A 14,913-nucleotide genomic window follows, 5' to 3' on the forward strand; every position below is an offset into this window, starting at 1 on the left:
GAATGTTAGTCACTGACACCCGGCTGTACTTCCTGCCTCACACGGAAGTTCAGGTCTAAACCTGTCTCTGCATTCCATCAGATGCGGCACAGAAGACACACAAGTGCACTGCTGAGATTGAGTAGATCAACCAGAGCTAGGCTATCATTTCTCCCTAGATTACGGTTTGGTCAATGATTGATGAGGGTTTCTCTCGGTTAGTGATTAATGCCATTGTTATGGGTGTTTGCTCTTTGCCAGTATTGTGATGAAACACATTTCAACATTATGAAGTTGCTGCTGCTGTTGTCGCAAAGACAATTGCATGCTTGAATGAAATGCGTTCAATTAATTAAGGTTTTAGTAGAAAAGCCACATGAAGTAAATATGTGCAATATTTATTTATGTAGTTAGCACACATCTGTGACCCTTTAACCCTTCTTTAGACTTACTGGTTAAAATATTTTGAACCATGACCATTTTAATACCAGATTTTTTATTTCAATTTTAAGTTTGGTGACTTTTTTTTTTTTAAATCAACCCAATAATATTAGAAAAAAATAGAAAAAACTATTTTCTATTTTCAGATTTTTCATCAAGGCTGTACACACTTAAGGTACAACTTTTGACCACCAGCTATAATACCACACTAAGAAAAATATTCATTGGATTTACAAAACTTTTCAACATAGGCTCATTCTGAAAACCCCTGTAGCCCCGTATACATTTTTGGAGAACATGCATTAAATAGCCAGAAGTACATATGGCTGCATTTCATCTTTAAAATAAACGCTAGGGGGCGGTATGACGCCAATCCTTTTCTCTCTCACCAGGGGCCTCATGTACGAAGACTTGCGTGGAAATCTTACTAAAACATTGCGTACGCACAAAGCTGTAAATGTGCGTACGCAGAAAAAAATTCAGATGTACGAAACACTGAGTACGCCGAATCTCACGCATATTCTTTTGTACATCTGAATGAACGTGAAACTGAGCGCAACATGCACGAGCACAAAACCCCTCCCTGCCTCCTCCCCCGTATGAATATGCTAATGACTATGCTAATGGCAAAACCCAACGAAAAAGCAACGGCAAAAGCAAGCAAAAAGAGAAACTTTGAACAGAATGTGAAATGGAGGTGCTGCTTTCGGAGGTAGACCGGAGAAAAGCGGTGTTATTTGCAAGTTTGTTCTCCGGAATTAACAACAAAAGAAAAAAATAGAGTGGGAGAGTTTAGCTGATACGGTTAACACAGTTGGGTCTGAACATCGCACTGAGTGCATTTAAAAAAGAAATAGTCTGGTTTATATCTGTAAAATGTTGCAGAATGCTTAACAGTCTCAGTGGCGCTACTCGTAAGACGCTTGTGATCAAGAATTGATACGTTCGAGCATGATCTCGGCTCGAATCCAGCGTCTGATGAACTCTTTCTTCTTTTTTCCCCGCTACATATCAGATTTTGCCAACTATTTATCACGAAAAAGACAAGTAGGAATCATCAATAAGTTCATATCAATAAGCATCATATTTTATTTGCACATTTATTGAATGGAAATGTTTCTGATTCACGCATGCAAATTTATCTTCAGATAGTGTCTTTATAGCAATGTGCGTGCGGTAGATCGCTCAGATTACATTGGGAAAACAGGCGACTGCTGCAAATTGTGCTTTAATGTTTAGCTGGTCAAATGTATGGTATGGAAACCTTATATACCTGCTGAACCCGTCTCATACAGCTGCCATTGCAAGGCTCAGACACTTTGTAGAGAGCAATTTAACACAACTGCCTCTAGGAGTCGCCAATGGAAATAAAACAGACACGCACAAAAAATGTGCGTACGCCTGCCAGAAAGCTGCCGTGAAGGTGCGCACATTCCCACGTTCAGTTCATTGTTAGTAAATCCAAACGTGAGCGATTCTGAGCGTGAAACCTGGCGTACGCAAAGTTTTTGTGCGTACGCAGCATTGATACATGAGGCCCCAGATCTGTGTCTAATATAAAATAATATATTTAATGTATTTTTCTTTTTTTCCACCTTTTAAATACCGATCATTTCATGCGCTTTGCAGCACTCTCTGTATTATGCTGCCTGATCTATCTGGTGTTCAACTAGGTCCGCTAAATTACGTCATGGGGGCGGGTACTTTCGCTTTTCATTGTTACAGCTGCTCACCTCTGCCCGTGTTCAAACCAAAATATCAGCGCGGTTCGAACTAAGAAAATCCATAGCGCTGCGTGGGGCGCTTCTGGTGTGCGACCTGTTTCATACAGAGAGTGAACCAAAGCGTATTGGTGCTATTATAATGTATCAAATTAATTTTTATTTATTTTTTATAGATATTTTTTTTAATAAAATCGCGATTTCTCGATGTAATATAAAATTAAATCGTCTTCAAAAAATAAATTCGAATTAATCGAAAAAAATCGCCCTAGCCTATATACACGTCACAAATAAAAAAAGTATTCTGCTTAACAATGCATTAAGGGTTACATGATATTTAATGCATCTGGATATCCATTTACCGGAGATGCATTTTAGATTCAACTTTGATTAAATGCACCTGATGCAGCTAATCAAGTCTTTTAGGCTTATTTGAAAACTTTAATGACGTGTTGAAGATTTTTTGTTTTTGGTGTTTTGACCGATTTTCTGCGCATTACTTCAGTTGTTTGTGTTGTATTTTAATATATTAGAAATATCCATTTAAATATATGTTCATAAATGTACAGTACATTTATGTTTACCAGTTGCTCTTAACATCATCTGTGATATCCTCAATTAGTCCCATTATTCCAAAAATGCATGAAACACATATTGACTGTCAATGTAATTATTAAATCTTACAGTAAACAGCTCCAAACCTCAAATTTGTTAAATTATGTCTTACCATTTTACCAGAGATGGGTTGCGGCTTGAAAGGCATCCGCTGCGTAAAAACTTGCTGGATTAGTTGGTGGTTTATTCCGCTGTGGCGACCCCGGATTAATAAAGGGACTAAGCCGACAAGAAAATGAATTAATTAATGAATGTCTTACCATTCAGTTTCAATTTCACCAACTGATAACACGAATTCAAGTATTATAGTATTGCATTGGCCTATTTACTACTAAGCTAGTCTAGCTCGGTAAAGTTGGTTTTAGGTTTGATATTCGCTGGACATTCGCGCACGCAATTGTAGGGATCATCTGCAAATTACGTCGACACAACCAAAACAAACAGCAACGCAAAGCATAATATATATATATATATATATATATATATATATATATATATATATATATATATATATATATATATATATATATATATATATATATATATATATATATATATATATATTTCTAGAAGATTCCAGTAGATTGAGGCCAAGCTGATTTACTACAGGTAGCAAGGCTATACCTCTAACTATATAGTACAAAGCAGAAACAGGCAATATCTCTTGTCATAAGCATACAGTAGGCCTATACATCAGCTAAATCACCGAAATGTTTTCTCACATTTTCGCCTTCATTTATGTACATCACATAAATATATGAAACGAATATTTACAGTATTTCTCCTAGATGTAAGCTTCTCATTTTTAAGTGTGCTCACATTTCTGTGGACAAAACTGACTTACAACAGGGGAGATTTTGCCCATATTAACATTACTATGGAAAATATTTACACCCCAGATCCCCAGAAACCAGACTGCCTTACTACAGGTCAGTTTACTCATATTTCCATTCATATTTGTATAGTACATTCTCATTTTAAAGTGCAGTACATTCCCAAAGGCCAAACAGACTTGCTACACTTGAGATTTATTCATATATCTATTCATATAAATATAAGGTACGCAAATATCTTTGAATTTTGAGTATTTACAGTAATTCACCCTACTGTAAGGTGAGATTTAACCAATATATTCATTCACATTTGTGCAGTAAACAAATATTATAGAAAAACATTGACAGTAATTCACCCTACTGTAATTTATGATTTTAAAAGGTGTAGTGCATTCACATAGTTCTCCCTGACTTACAACAGGTGAGATTTTTACCCATACTTTTATTCATATTGCACCCTAGATCCTGAAAATGACATTCATAAACTTTCTCTTTAGCTAGTTTACTTACCTGAAATACAAAGTAGACTGAGCAGGTTTCATGAAGTACAGAATTATCACCCTCTAAGGACAACCGGACACGCTAACAGATCTGGAAAGATGGCATGCTGACAAACATGGGAGTAGATAGCACCTCTATCAACCATGTATTTGATGATGATAGATTTAGAGAGCAGAATTTAGAAACACTTCGGGCACAACATGGAATTCAGTTTCCCAGTTAAATTGAATGACCAGTTCCCTGCCGTTTATGTCCAATAACTCAGTGTTAGAGAGCACTGCAGACCTAAAATTGAAATATCAAATTTGCTGTAATGAAACTTCCCATAGACTGAGACTGACAGAGTGAAAAATGTATTTAAACTAGCTTGCTAGTTTGTTTCTGTAGTGTGTTTGACTGATTTTCCTTTTTTTTTTTTTAGAACCAAAGCTTTAGAATATTTGTTTACTGACTGCTGAGGCATTATCTTTTGTCAGGTTTTTTTTAACTTCCATTCAGCTAACAAACAGTCATTAAAAACATAAACAAAATATCTAGCATGTTTTATATTGTTGTTTTACTGTAGTTTTTTTTGTATGTTGTGTATGTCATTCTATTAAAAAAGTCAACATTTCAAAACACTTTGCACTTTTTATTTTAAACCATTTTAAAACATTTTTTCTGTATTAAGAACAGAGTAAGACTTCTTCAACATAAAACTTATTACTGATATTTAATATTTCAGTTTTTTTTCTAAACTTTTTCTAAACTCTTCATTACTTTGCAGAATGTATACTGAAATCTAAGACAACAAACTTGTCAACAAAGTAGCCCTTCAAATATTTCTCATACTACTCTTGACCAAACCCTTGAGTGTTGCAAATGCCAAAGTCCATATTAGACTTAAACATTTCATAGTTTTTGTGCAAAGGAAGGCGCAAACAGTTGATGCATGTGTTTGCAGTTGGAAACTTCTCTCTCTCAGAAGTGTCCATGGGGTGCAAGAACTCAATTGATGGCTGTGGCTTTAATCCTATTGCAGGAAGAGCACTGCATCCAGTTGCAAATGTAAGAATTTTCTGTAGCGTGCAGCTAGAGGTGCCCTCTGTAAAAAAAGAATAAATTAATGAATAAATAAATTAATAATTATATAAATATGAAAAGGCTTAGTAATTACATCAGGGGTGTGCAATCCTGGTCCCGGAGGATCGTCATCCTGCGGAATTTAGCTCGTACCCTGACTAAACACTCAAACCACCTAATCAATGTCTTACTAGGCATGCTAGTATCTTCCAAGCAAGTGTGTTTAAGCAAGTTTGGAGCTAAACTCTGCAAGATATCAGCCCTCCAGGACAGAATTTGGACACCCCTACTTTAGCACAAATACAAAAAATGAGGAATAATACTGTTGGGTAGCAATGCTCTCATAATTCATGCCTATTTTAAAGCCTAATTACTAAATAAACTAAGCCAAAGTAATTTAGAAATTCATTTTTTTGGAGTAAATACAAGAAACCATTACTTACCTTCTACATCTATAAGGTAGTCCCTCCAGAATGCCACTGTGGTGTTTTCCTCTGCCCGCTTGTTACTTCCAACAGTGGAGTAACGAATATCGAATAACTGATCGAGGGCATCTGCTGTAAGTGGCTGTGGTGGGCTGCAAAAAAGGGGCCTGAAGGCTTCTTTGTGTTTAACAACAGCCTCCAACAGTTCTAGAGTCCTCAAGCCCTCCTTAAGTCTTCAAGAACAAAAAAAAAAAACGTTTTAAACGCTACAAAAAGCTGTTGGAAAAGTGTTATAAGTGGCTTATACAAACAAAAAATATATTCTAATGGGATAAAGAATCTGTTAGTCATTATAAAATGGGGAAAAAATAAAAATGGTACAAAATAACACATTTTAAGTATATATATATTTTCTTTATGTACATTGTGATAAGCGGGATTTTAATTCAGGAGCCTTAATTAAAACTAGGGCCAGACGAAATCTGTGGACGTTTTTGCTATTTCTGCAGAGAATTTTGGTAAAAAACCTGTGGATTTCTGCTGAATTATTTTGGGAGTATCATAACTAAAACCTTAATATATGAAATAAAAAATATCTTTTTAACTTGTATTTACTGTTTAAAGTGCAAATACAATTAGATTCACTTTATTTGGTAAACAAAGCAAGTCTCTAATATAATATTTCTACTAAAAGACATAAAATATTACTGTACAAACTGCATTGTATACAAATCAGATGAACATTTTCATATTAGTCAATAATATTACTGTAATTAATTTAAAAACTGAATAAATATAGATTTACACACATTTACTCAAGTAAATAAATAGAATTAATGATGGGCTAACAATCTGCAGAAAATCTGATGAATTTTGCGCGTGCAGATTCCGTGTGGGCCTAATTATAACTCATTTTTAACTATATGTTAATTTGCATGTACATTGTGAAGAGGGACTTTAATTCAGGAACCTTAATTGAACTTGTAATGTACATATTGCTGAAATAATGACAGACTGACTGTGCATTACTGCACTGGGTTACTATGTTCAAAATAATTATTTTAATCCCAAACAATTTTTCAGTTTTATTTATCTATTAGCTTGACAACCCTATTATAATATAATATATTTACTAATGACTGCAGTGATCCAAGAAAACAAGAGCACAAATTAACTGCTGCCAAATTTGGAATTGCATACCACCCATAGCACTCTACTATTTTAATACAGACTATTCTACATGTAATCATATTTCATTCTTACCGTTCAAGTGGACCATGAAGTCTGTTCACGACTTGGAACATTAGGATGTCTTGTAAAAGCAGATCTTTGTCTTTTAGGCATTTTACAGCTCGAAGGCATCCTGCATTTGCCAGGTATTCACTCATACACTCTGTTGCCTCACACAACTCCTCCATGGTTGCAGCAAGTGAAATCTAAGGGGTAAAAATCCGTACATGCATTTTAAACAATTACTATGGAAATAGTGACATTTTAATTTGATTCAAAAGATTTTTATAAAAAAAGTGTAGTTGAGGAAATAACTAGTTTTATAAATATACAATACCTTTTTGATTTTAGCTTGCAAGTCCAAGTCATTTACATCTTCTATCGTGGGTGAGACTTGTCCATTACTGATGCATTCAAACAAAGTGGGTGAAAAGAATCCTGGAGATGGTCCCCCGTGAACCATGCTGACAGCTATAGCTTTTCCAACAAGATAGTATCTGTCTTGTCTGACAGCTGAAGTGGAAAAGTCACAATTATTACAACAATGTGAAAAAGAGGATGAACCACAACAGCATCACTACCAGCTAAAAAATCTCAACTTCAGCATATTTTGACATTTCAGTTTAAATTTAAACTTGTGAATTGAAAATACCATATGAATCAGTGGAAGTATTGAAATACATTTCTGTTTGATTGACAAAGATCAAATAAATGTGCGCACCAACAGAGTCAAGAGCAAGGTTTTTGCATCCATCTGGGCCCGCAAGCATTGAAGATTTTTCAATTTCTTCTAAGACCAAGCTAAGGAACTCCCTCCGTGGGCCTCCCAAATCCACACCCTCTTCAAAATTTCCACATTCATCAGAAAATCGGACAGAAATTCTTTTGAAGGGATCATAGGATTTTCGTCCAAATGCTCTGAATGCACCATCTAGTAGATTTTTTCGATTAATGTTGAATCTGCAGCTTAAGTTGTAGTTTATTTCTTTCCCAAGCTCCAAAAGTATATCCTCTGTAGAACCGACAAAGTCTTCCAAATACCTGAGCCATTAAGTAGACAAGCAATCAAAATAAAGTTTTCATATACAACTAAAAGATCACGTAAAAGATCACAAAGCAACAGTCACAAAATATAATAGTTACTTACATAACTTCAGAACCATCTTGATGATCTTGGTCATCTGGCTCAGGTAAATCATTGTCTGGCATTATATTATTGTAGTTGTTATATATTTCTGGTCCAGAATCCACTGTTTCAGAGACATTTTCTCTGTGATTTGAGTACATTTCTTCTCGAGAACCAGAATCCATGATTTCCATGTCATCTTGACTGTGAATTTCGTCTGGAGTCACAGATTCCACTGTTTCAAGGTCATCTTGAACCTCGCTAGTCTCAAGTTCATCTGGACTTGGCAAAAGAACTGAATTCTGCTGGTGGAAAAGGGCCTGAAAAAAAAAAGAAATATTTCATATTAAAACAATTATAAAAGCATTGGTATCTAAGTATCTATGTAAGATGAAGTTGTTTTATTTTGTAATTAATATGGAAAGATGATACAGTAGTATTATCTGAAAAGCCATCATGCTTTTACTGAAAAAAATATGGTAACTGATTCAAGACCTACTTTGTTTGTATTTTCTGAAGTCCTACAAAAGTATTTCATTAAGTTAAAATAATTAAAATTTTCATATAGGAATTTATTTACTTGTACATCTTCCATCTCCATCCATCGAACATGAATGTTCAATGGGGCATTCAAGTAATGATCCAGAAGAGTGCCGGGAACTGTGCTAGATATTGATACAGCTGATGTAGCTTCCTTTATGTAAAAATACTCTGTGGCTGAGGAATGTGTTCCCACAAAGTCAAACAGTGCCTAAAAACAAAAACACAAGAAAGCAGAAAGCACATCATTTAAGTGTACTTACTACATTCAAGGTTATCATATATGCTACTATACTGTAAACCATTAATAACATCAACTATGTGCATTTACAAAATAGTAATTAAATTTTTTTAACAATTTAGGAACACATAACACTCAACATAGAGTCATTCAACGGTTTTACCTGTATTTGATCAAATACTTGGAACCGTCTAATTTTCATTGTGCCATCTGGGAAAGTAAATTTTAGTGGTATGCCATCAGCTGGTTCTTCATTTGTCCTCATGAGTCTTTCCTGTATTATCTGTGAGACAGACAAATGTTATTTTGAAAAACATTGGTGCACGTGCATGAGACTTTAAAAAGAAGCACCTTCCTGAGTAAAAGCACGTCGAAAATTTTTATGTACCTTAAGGCGCCTCTCTTCATATTGAGATATTTCTTCTGTCCTCCGATCCTGCCAATACATGAATCGGCATCTGTCAGTAATATTTTGGGTTCTATTTTCCATATAGAAACACTTTTGAAGAATGTTAAAAGACATACCTTTTCCTGATCCGCTCTCAGTGATTGCTCATACTCTTGGTCTTGTTGATGCCTTATAGCTCTCCACTCCTGTGAAGACATTTTAGTATAAAAATGTTTAAAATCATAATATTTATGCAACAACATTAATTATCTCACATTATCTCTCTCTATACAATTTGTGCATTGTTGCAGTAGTTTCCATAAAATTTCCACGTAGTTATGAAAACAAGTTTTCAGGCCATGGTTATCTAAATTTTCATGTTATATATTTTTTATTTTCTCTGAGTACATAAAATTACTACAATGAAATACGTTTTACATCACCTCTAATTCATTTGTCGTTTCAGGTTGAGGCCCTGTGATTGGTTCACTCAGAGGCAAGTCACTTGTCTATAAACACAATATCAAGAAAATCTTACAGTGAATAGAAATATACCATTTAACGGTCTTTAACTACAGTGAAATTGAAGAACTGTAATAATTTACCTAAAATACAGCAACCAAATAGTAATGAAAACATGCAAAATTAAAGAATTATATAATTTAATGATTGCCAAAAAAAGTCACTGGTCGTTTGACCAGTTTTGTGTTTAGTTTTTCAGTAAAAGAATAACATAAAAAAGGCTAATATTACAAAATAATATTACAATATTACTTTGTTTTTTATTCATTCTGTAAAAAGAAGCAACTGAAACTACTTAAATTACCTCTGTTGTTTCAAAGTTAGGTCCTGTGGATGGTTGATTTAGAGGCAAGGGGATTGGCTGTAGAGACAGCATCATGGAAATGTGACAGTGATTTTAAATACACCAATTCTGACTCTCTTAAATTATACTGTACCTGGCCCACTTCAGCACGAGGGACAACATAAAGTCTGCTTTTTCCCACAGCCTTCTTCAGATCTCTCACACAGCTTGCTTGTAGCTTCTGGATTTTTTTCACCCTGTTTACTTTTGCCAACTCAAAACCCACCAGGTTTAAACTAATCATAGGGAAGCTCTGACAAACGAAATTATTCACATCTGCCAGGCTCCAGTTTAAATCGATTGTGGACAGTTGGCAATCTGCTACCTCCTTCGCTGGAATTCCTTGAAAAATATTTTGTAAATAAAATTAGCATTTCTCCTCAGTATTACAGACAAGTTGGCACTGATAGTAATAGATGGGATGTAAAATGTTGATAAAAATGCTTGTCTTCTTACTTTCTAGTGAATTAGTATTTATACTTTATCAGCCCAAATGGCTCATACAACTGTAATCAGTGTAAGACACAAACAGTCTTGATACATTAATCCACATTTAGTGTCCTCAAGACAAGCAGGAACCATAAATGGCTATTTGTGCTGTACATTAACAATGTATAGGATATGTGTAGTATTTAGCCTACCTATAAACAAACAATGTGATTCTCACAAGTTTGCATGCACTGGCTTGAGTACAGGCTAATGAATGAATGAATACAGGCTTGAATGCCCCATGATTACCTGCCAGTAAGAATTTCACTACATTAATGATAACACACTTGAGTAAAACAAACTCAGTGTGGCAGGATTAGGCTATTTATTATAATTGTGGTACACTACAGTGAACTATCCCATAGCTTAAATGTGAATGACAAACCTAATCCATTATTTGTAAGCACATGCCGTTCAGACACAGATGGAAGTTGCTGAATGTCTGGTCCTGGGAGGAGAAAGAGGCCCACCTGCCAGGTTGAACGTCCTCTTCTTGTGGATGTGCCTTTAATCAGAGATTGTATTAACAAGATTTAATGTCTTTAGTCATTTTATATATAATTTGTTATTTAAATGTATGATTCATTGAAATCACTTAAGTAACTTACCTAAGGTTTGATGCTATAGTGGTAAATAGACATAAGTGCATGTGTCTTGCAGAAGAACACTTTAGCCCTTAAACCTACCCCTTAAAATAATGCAAAAGCCACTGTAATTATTGTTGTACAGTGCGACAAATTACGCTAAATTGATGTGCAAACGCCCAGTCTAAAATAATCCAAAACCCTTATTTGAAGCACATCAATGATGAAAGTAATTCAGAATAAGACAAAACATGTTCTGGAATAAGATTTCTGATGTACACTTTTAGTTTTTACAATCGTTTTGCCACAAATGTCGTTACCCTGGTTTTACTTTTCAAAACTCTATACACAAAATTCACGACCATTGCAAAAATGTAAAATTTTTACAAAATGTTTACACTTTTTTTAAAATGCTTGGATACAAAACACACGAGCCAAAGATATTGTGTTTATTGAACTAAAATTACCTTTTCAATAGAATACAATTAAACATCAAATTGATCCTATTTTAAAATGCCACTCACACATTAAATTTGAACTAACCATGTATTCATTTACTTAATTTAGTTTAATTTAGTTTCAGGATAGATCAAATAACAGCAGTTACCACAAAAGATGACCAACTGGACCTCATTATCTATAGATTTCATCCTTATTGAACTTTATTCCTTATATATGGTTTCTCTGTTCCATGTACCACTTTATACATAGAATGTTTCATTCTTGGCATTACTATAATCAAGAAAGTCTGATATATGTTACACAAATATATATTACCTACATCTTCTACCTACAAATATATTACCTATAATTTATATAAGTGTCCATATATGGCTGTATGAACACCCACACACACACACAGTATATGTATGTGTATCATATATGTGTGATACCATAACGTTATATAGAGAACGTGACAAAAAAAAGTAGTGACGGTTTTTTAGAGTTGTATGTCTAGAGTTTTGAAAATTGATATCAGGGTTATGAAATTTGTAGCAAAGCAATTGTGAAAAACGAATATTGGACTAATTGCGAATTCATAACTGGTGAGGTGTTGTAGAAATGAAGCGGGCGTCGAGGTACTTCTGTCTATACCATTACTCCATTAATCACGCAATAAATATCGTAATTTCCTTACGATAAAAACTCAAACATTTCGTGTTAAAATGATTTGAAGGTTTGAAATTTTTTTTTTCTCCTGTCTCTAAATGCTAATACATTACCTATGTGAGGGCTATATCCCGTTTTGAAACAGGAAAAATGAGGGAAATCAATATCTCATCTGCCCCTCCTGCATGCACTTTTAAAACAATCTACTTAAATACTTTGACTACTTAAATTACTCAGGCTTACCTTGAACTTGACTTCTGCGTCTCCTGAAGAGTGTTCTCGTCGCAGTCAAAATGTTTGTAGTACCATTTGAAGTGGTATCTGTTAATTCGCGTCTGGCACGTTGTAATGTATTATACATTCTGTCAAACACGGCTACAGTACGTTGCACATTATTTTCCGGCGATACTAAATCATCGCTGTAGCCCGTCATCCATGTCCTTAACGTTACAATAGCGGCAAAAAAATCCCGGTAAACTGAGCCCACGTGACGAATGACATCAAACAATCAAGCGCGGCGCATGGAGAGGATTGGTTCAATGTGCTTCATCATTAGATACTAGTACTTATTCATTAGATACTAGTACTTATTCATTAGATACTAGTACTTATTAAATAGTTACTAGTACTTATTTATTAGATACTAGTACGTATTCATTAGATACTAGTACGTATTAAATAGTTACTAGTACTTATTAAATAGATACTAGTACTTATTAAATAGTTACTAGTACTTATTCATTAGATACTAGTACTTATTCATTAGATACTAGTACTTATTCATTAGATACTAGTACTTATTAAATAGTTACTAGTACTTATTTATTAGATACTAGTACGTATTCATTAGATACTAGTACGTATTAAATAGTTACTAGTACTTATTAAATAGTTACTAGTACTTATTAAATAGTTACTAGTACTTATTCATTAGATACTAGTACTTATTCATTAGATACTAGTACTTATTCATTAGATACTAGTACTTATTTATTTGATACTAGTACTTATTAGATACTAGTACTTATTAGATACTAGTATCTATTTAATAAGTACTAGTATCTAATAAGTACTAGTATCTAATGAATAAGTACTAGTATCTAATGAATAAGTACTAGTATCTAATGATGAAGCACATTGAACCAATCCGCTCCATGCGCCGCGCTGGATGGTTTGATGTCATTCGTCACGTGGGCTCAGTTTACCGGGATTTTTTTGCCGCTAGTGTAATTATGACTAGTAAAAACTCAGTTATAGATATCTCTAATTACAATTGTGACTAGTCGAAATTCATTTAGAGATCTCTGCAAATATTTTTCAATAGACCTTTTTCTCAGCGGAATTGAACACCGGAAGCGCCCTTTGAAGCAGTGCATCGATATTTCCGGGTTCGCTAGGAGTCGCAGAGACATGACAGCTTCGGGACAGCGGATGACTTTCTCACGGTCAACTTTGCCATAATTTGGACAGGAAGATGTTGTTCGGTGAATGTGTAAAACTGCCTTAATAAAACAGCATTTAAAAGATGATACCGATTTGCAGAGTTTGTGCAGAAAACGTGTCTTACACGCAGCGTTTGCAACGTCAGGTTCCAGTAAAGTGCACAGCCAACAGCATAAAATCTGCTCATTCAAGCCATTCGTAAACAAGATTAACCTGGCTATTTAACATCCAGCAGGATGAGTTTTATGTCAGTAGTCCCGTCTGTAAACTGTGCTAACCCCTTCCTTCCTTTTTATTCAGAGTCAGATATAGTGAATGGCGAGTTGCTATCGGTTAATGCATTACAGGTTGTTTAATGCTCGTGAGGTTTTCTCAAGTCTGGAAACACGTTAGCTCTTACTCGTGGATAATATTCTTTTTTTTATTTAGTTAAAGAACAGCAAATAACATTTTACAATACAAAATGTACTATAACATATGTAATAATAAAATACATGGTCGAGTTCACACAAAAGTAAAGTGGGTCGAGTTGATACTGGTATTATGCAAGCATATTTCAGTCATCAATACCTTAAAATCTGGTTTCATATTAGTAAATTTACATTTTGAATGTACAATTTTGTTAACAACATAAGCAAATTAAATAAATAAAATTATTTTCCTCTAGATTAGGATAATCAAGTAAAGCCCAAATGTACATATATCCATAATGAAAGAGGTTTTGAACACAAAAGAATCGTTATTAATACATTTTGCAGCTCACCCCATAAGCTGACTATGTACAATGCCAAAATAAGTGTAAAACTGTCTCCTCATATTCGTTACAAAAATACAATTTACATCAATCCCACTTTTAAATTTTTGCAAACAATGTTTTGCTGGATAAAACCTGTGGATGAGTTTATAGGACATTTCTTTAATTCTATTTCTAACATGATATTTCTGTGGTAACAGCCACGCTTTTCTTCAATTCACACTTTAATAAAGACATATAATAAAATTGAATATAAGCTACAGTAATGATTTATTTTTGGAAAAGAGTATGAATAGCTCTATCATTACTCTTGGTATTTAGTAAAACAAAATTTGCCGACATAAGATTTAGTAATATCAAAAGACGATGCATCAGAAGGATGGTCTTATTAATACCTCTAAATAACATGAATGAATAACATCTCTGCAGGAATTGAACCAATAACAGTTGAAAACTTGCTGGGTTATTGAGATTTTGTAATAAAGGACTTCATTGTAAGAAAAGTTTACCATCTTTATTATATAACTGACTAAACAAATAATTTTGCTGTCAAACCAATAAAAAAA

The 14,913-nt window shown here is 34.1% G+C and overlaps 1 protein-coding gene across 3 annotated transcripts; it reads right to left on the reverse strand.

Moving 5' to 3' along the window:
• Positions 1–4,700: 4,700 nt before the first annotated feature.
• On the reverse strand, positions 4,701–13,522 carry si:ch211-37e10.1. Of its 3 annotated transcripts, XM_087309074.1 has the most exons (16): positions 12,984–13,522; positions 12,394–12,751; positions 10,842–10,961; positions 10,062–10,309; positions 9,929–9,985; positions 9,546–9,611; positions 9,240–9,308; positions 9,103–9,150; positions 8,878–8,997; positions 8,514–8,684; positions 7,955–8,253; positions 7,529–7,848; positions 7,145–7,320; positions 6,841–7,013; positions 5,596–5,810; positions 4,701–5,174 (listed from the first exon to the last, which is right to left on the reverse strand). In XM_087309074.1, the coding sequence occupies exons 2-16, from the start codon at positions 12,581–12,583 to the stop codon at positions 4,921–4,923; spliced, it is 2,526 nt and encodes an 841-aa protein (XP_087165200.1). In that variant the 5' UTR covers positions 12,584–12,751; positions 12,984–13,522; the 3' UTR covers positions 4,701–4,920. The 3 variants fall into 3 exon arrangements, with proteins under 3 accessions (XP_087165200.1, XP_087165201.1, XP_087165202.1); XM_087309075.1 differs by having other exon boundaries at positions 12,394–13,284; XM_087309076.1 differs by lacking the exon at positions 12,984–13,522 and having other exon boundaries at positions 10,927–10,961; positions 12,394–12,712.
• Between the last annotated feature and the right edge of the window lie 1,391 nt (positions 13,523–14,913).

This window comes from Danio rerio, chromosome 24, assembly GCF_052040795.2.
Source record: "Danio rerio strain M-AB ecotype USA chromosome 24, GRCz13ab, whole genome shotgun sequence".
NCBI classification, from domain to species: Eukaryota; Metazoa; Chordata; class Actinopteri; order Cypriniformes; family Danionidae; genus Danio; species Danio rerio.

Excerpts from the sequence above, each read along its gene's own strand:
- si:ch211-37e10.1 (XM_087309074.1), bottom strand. The coding sequence starts at position 12,583 with ATGACGGGCTACAGCGATGATTTAGTATCGCCGGAAAATAATGTGCAA. Across the intron at positions 5,811-6,840 it reads CTTCATGGTCCACTTGAACG|ACTTAAGGAGGGCTTGAGGA; the intron begins GTAAGAATGAAA and ends TTGTTCTTGAAG. Across the intron at positions 5,175-5,595 it reads CTACCTTATAGATGTAGAAG|AGGGCACCTCTAGCTGCACG; the intron begins GTAAGTAATGGT and ends CTTTTTTTACAG.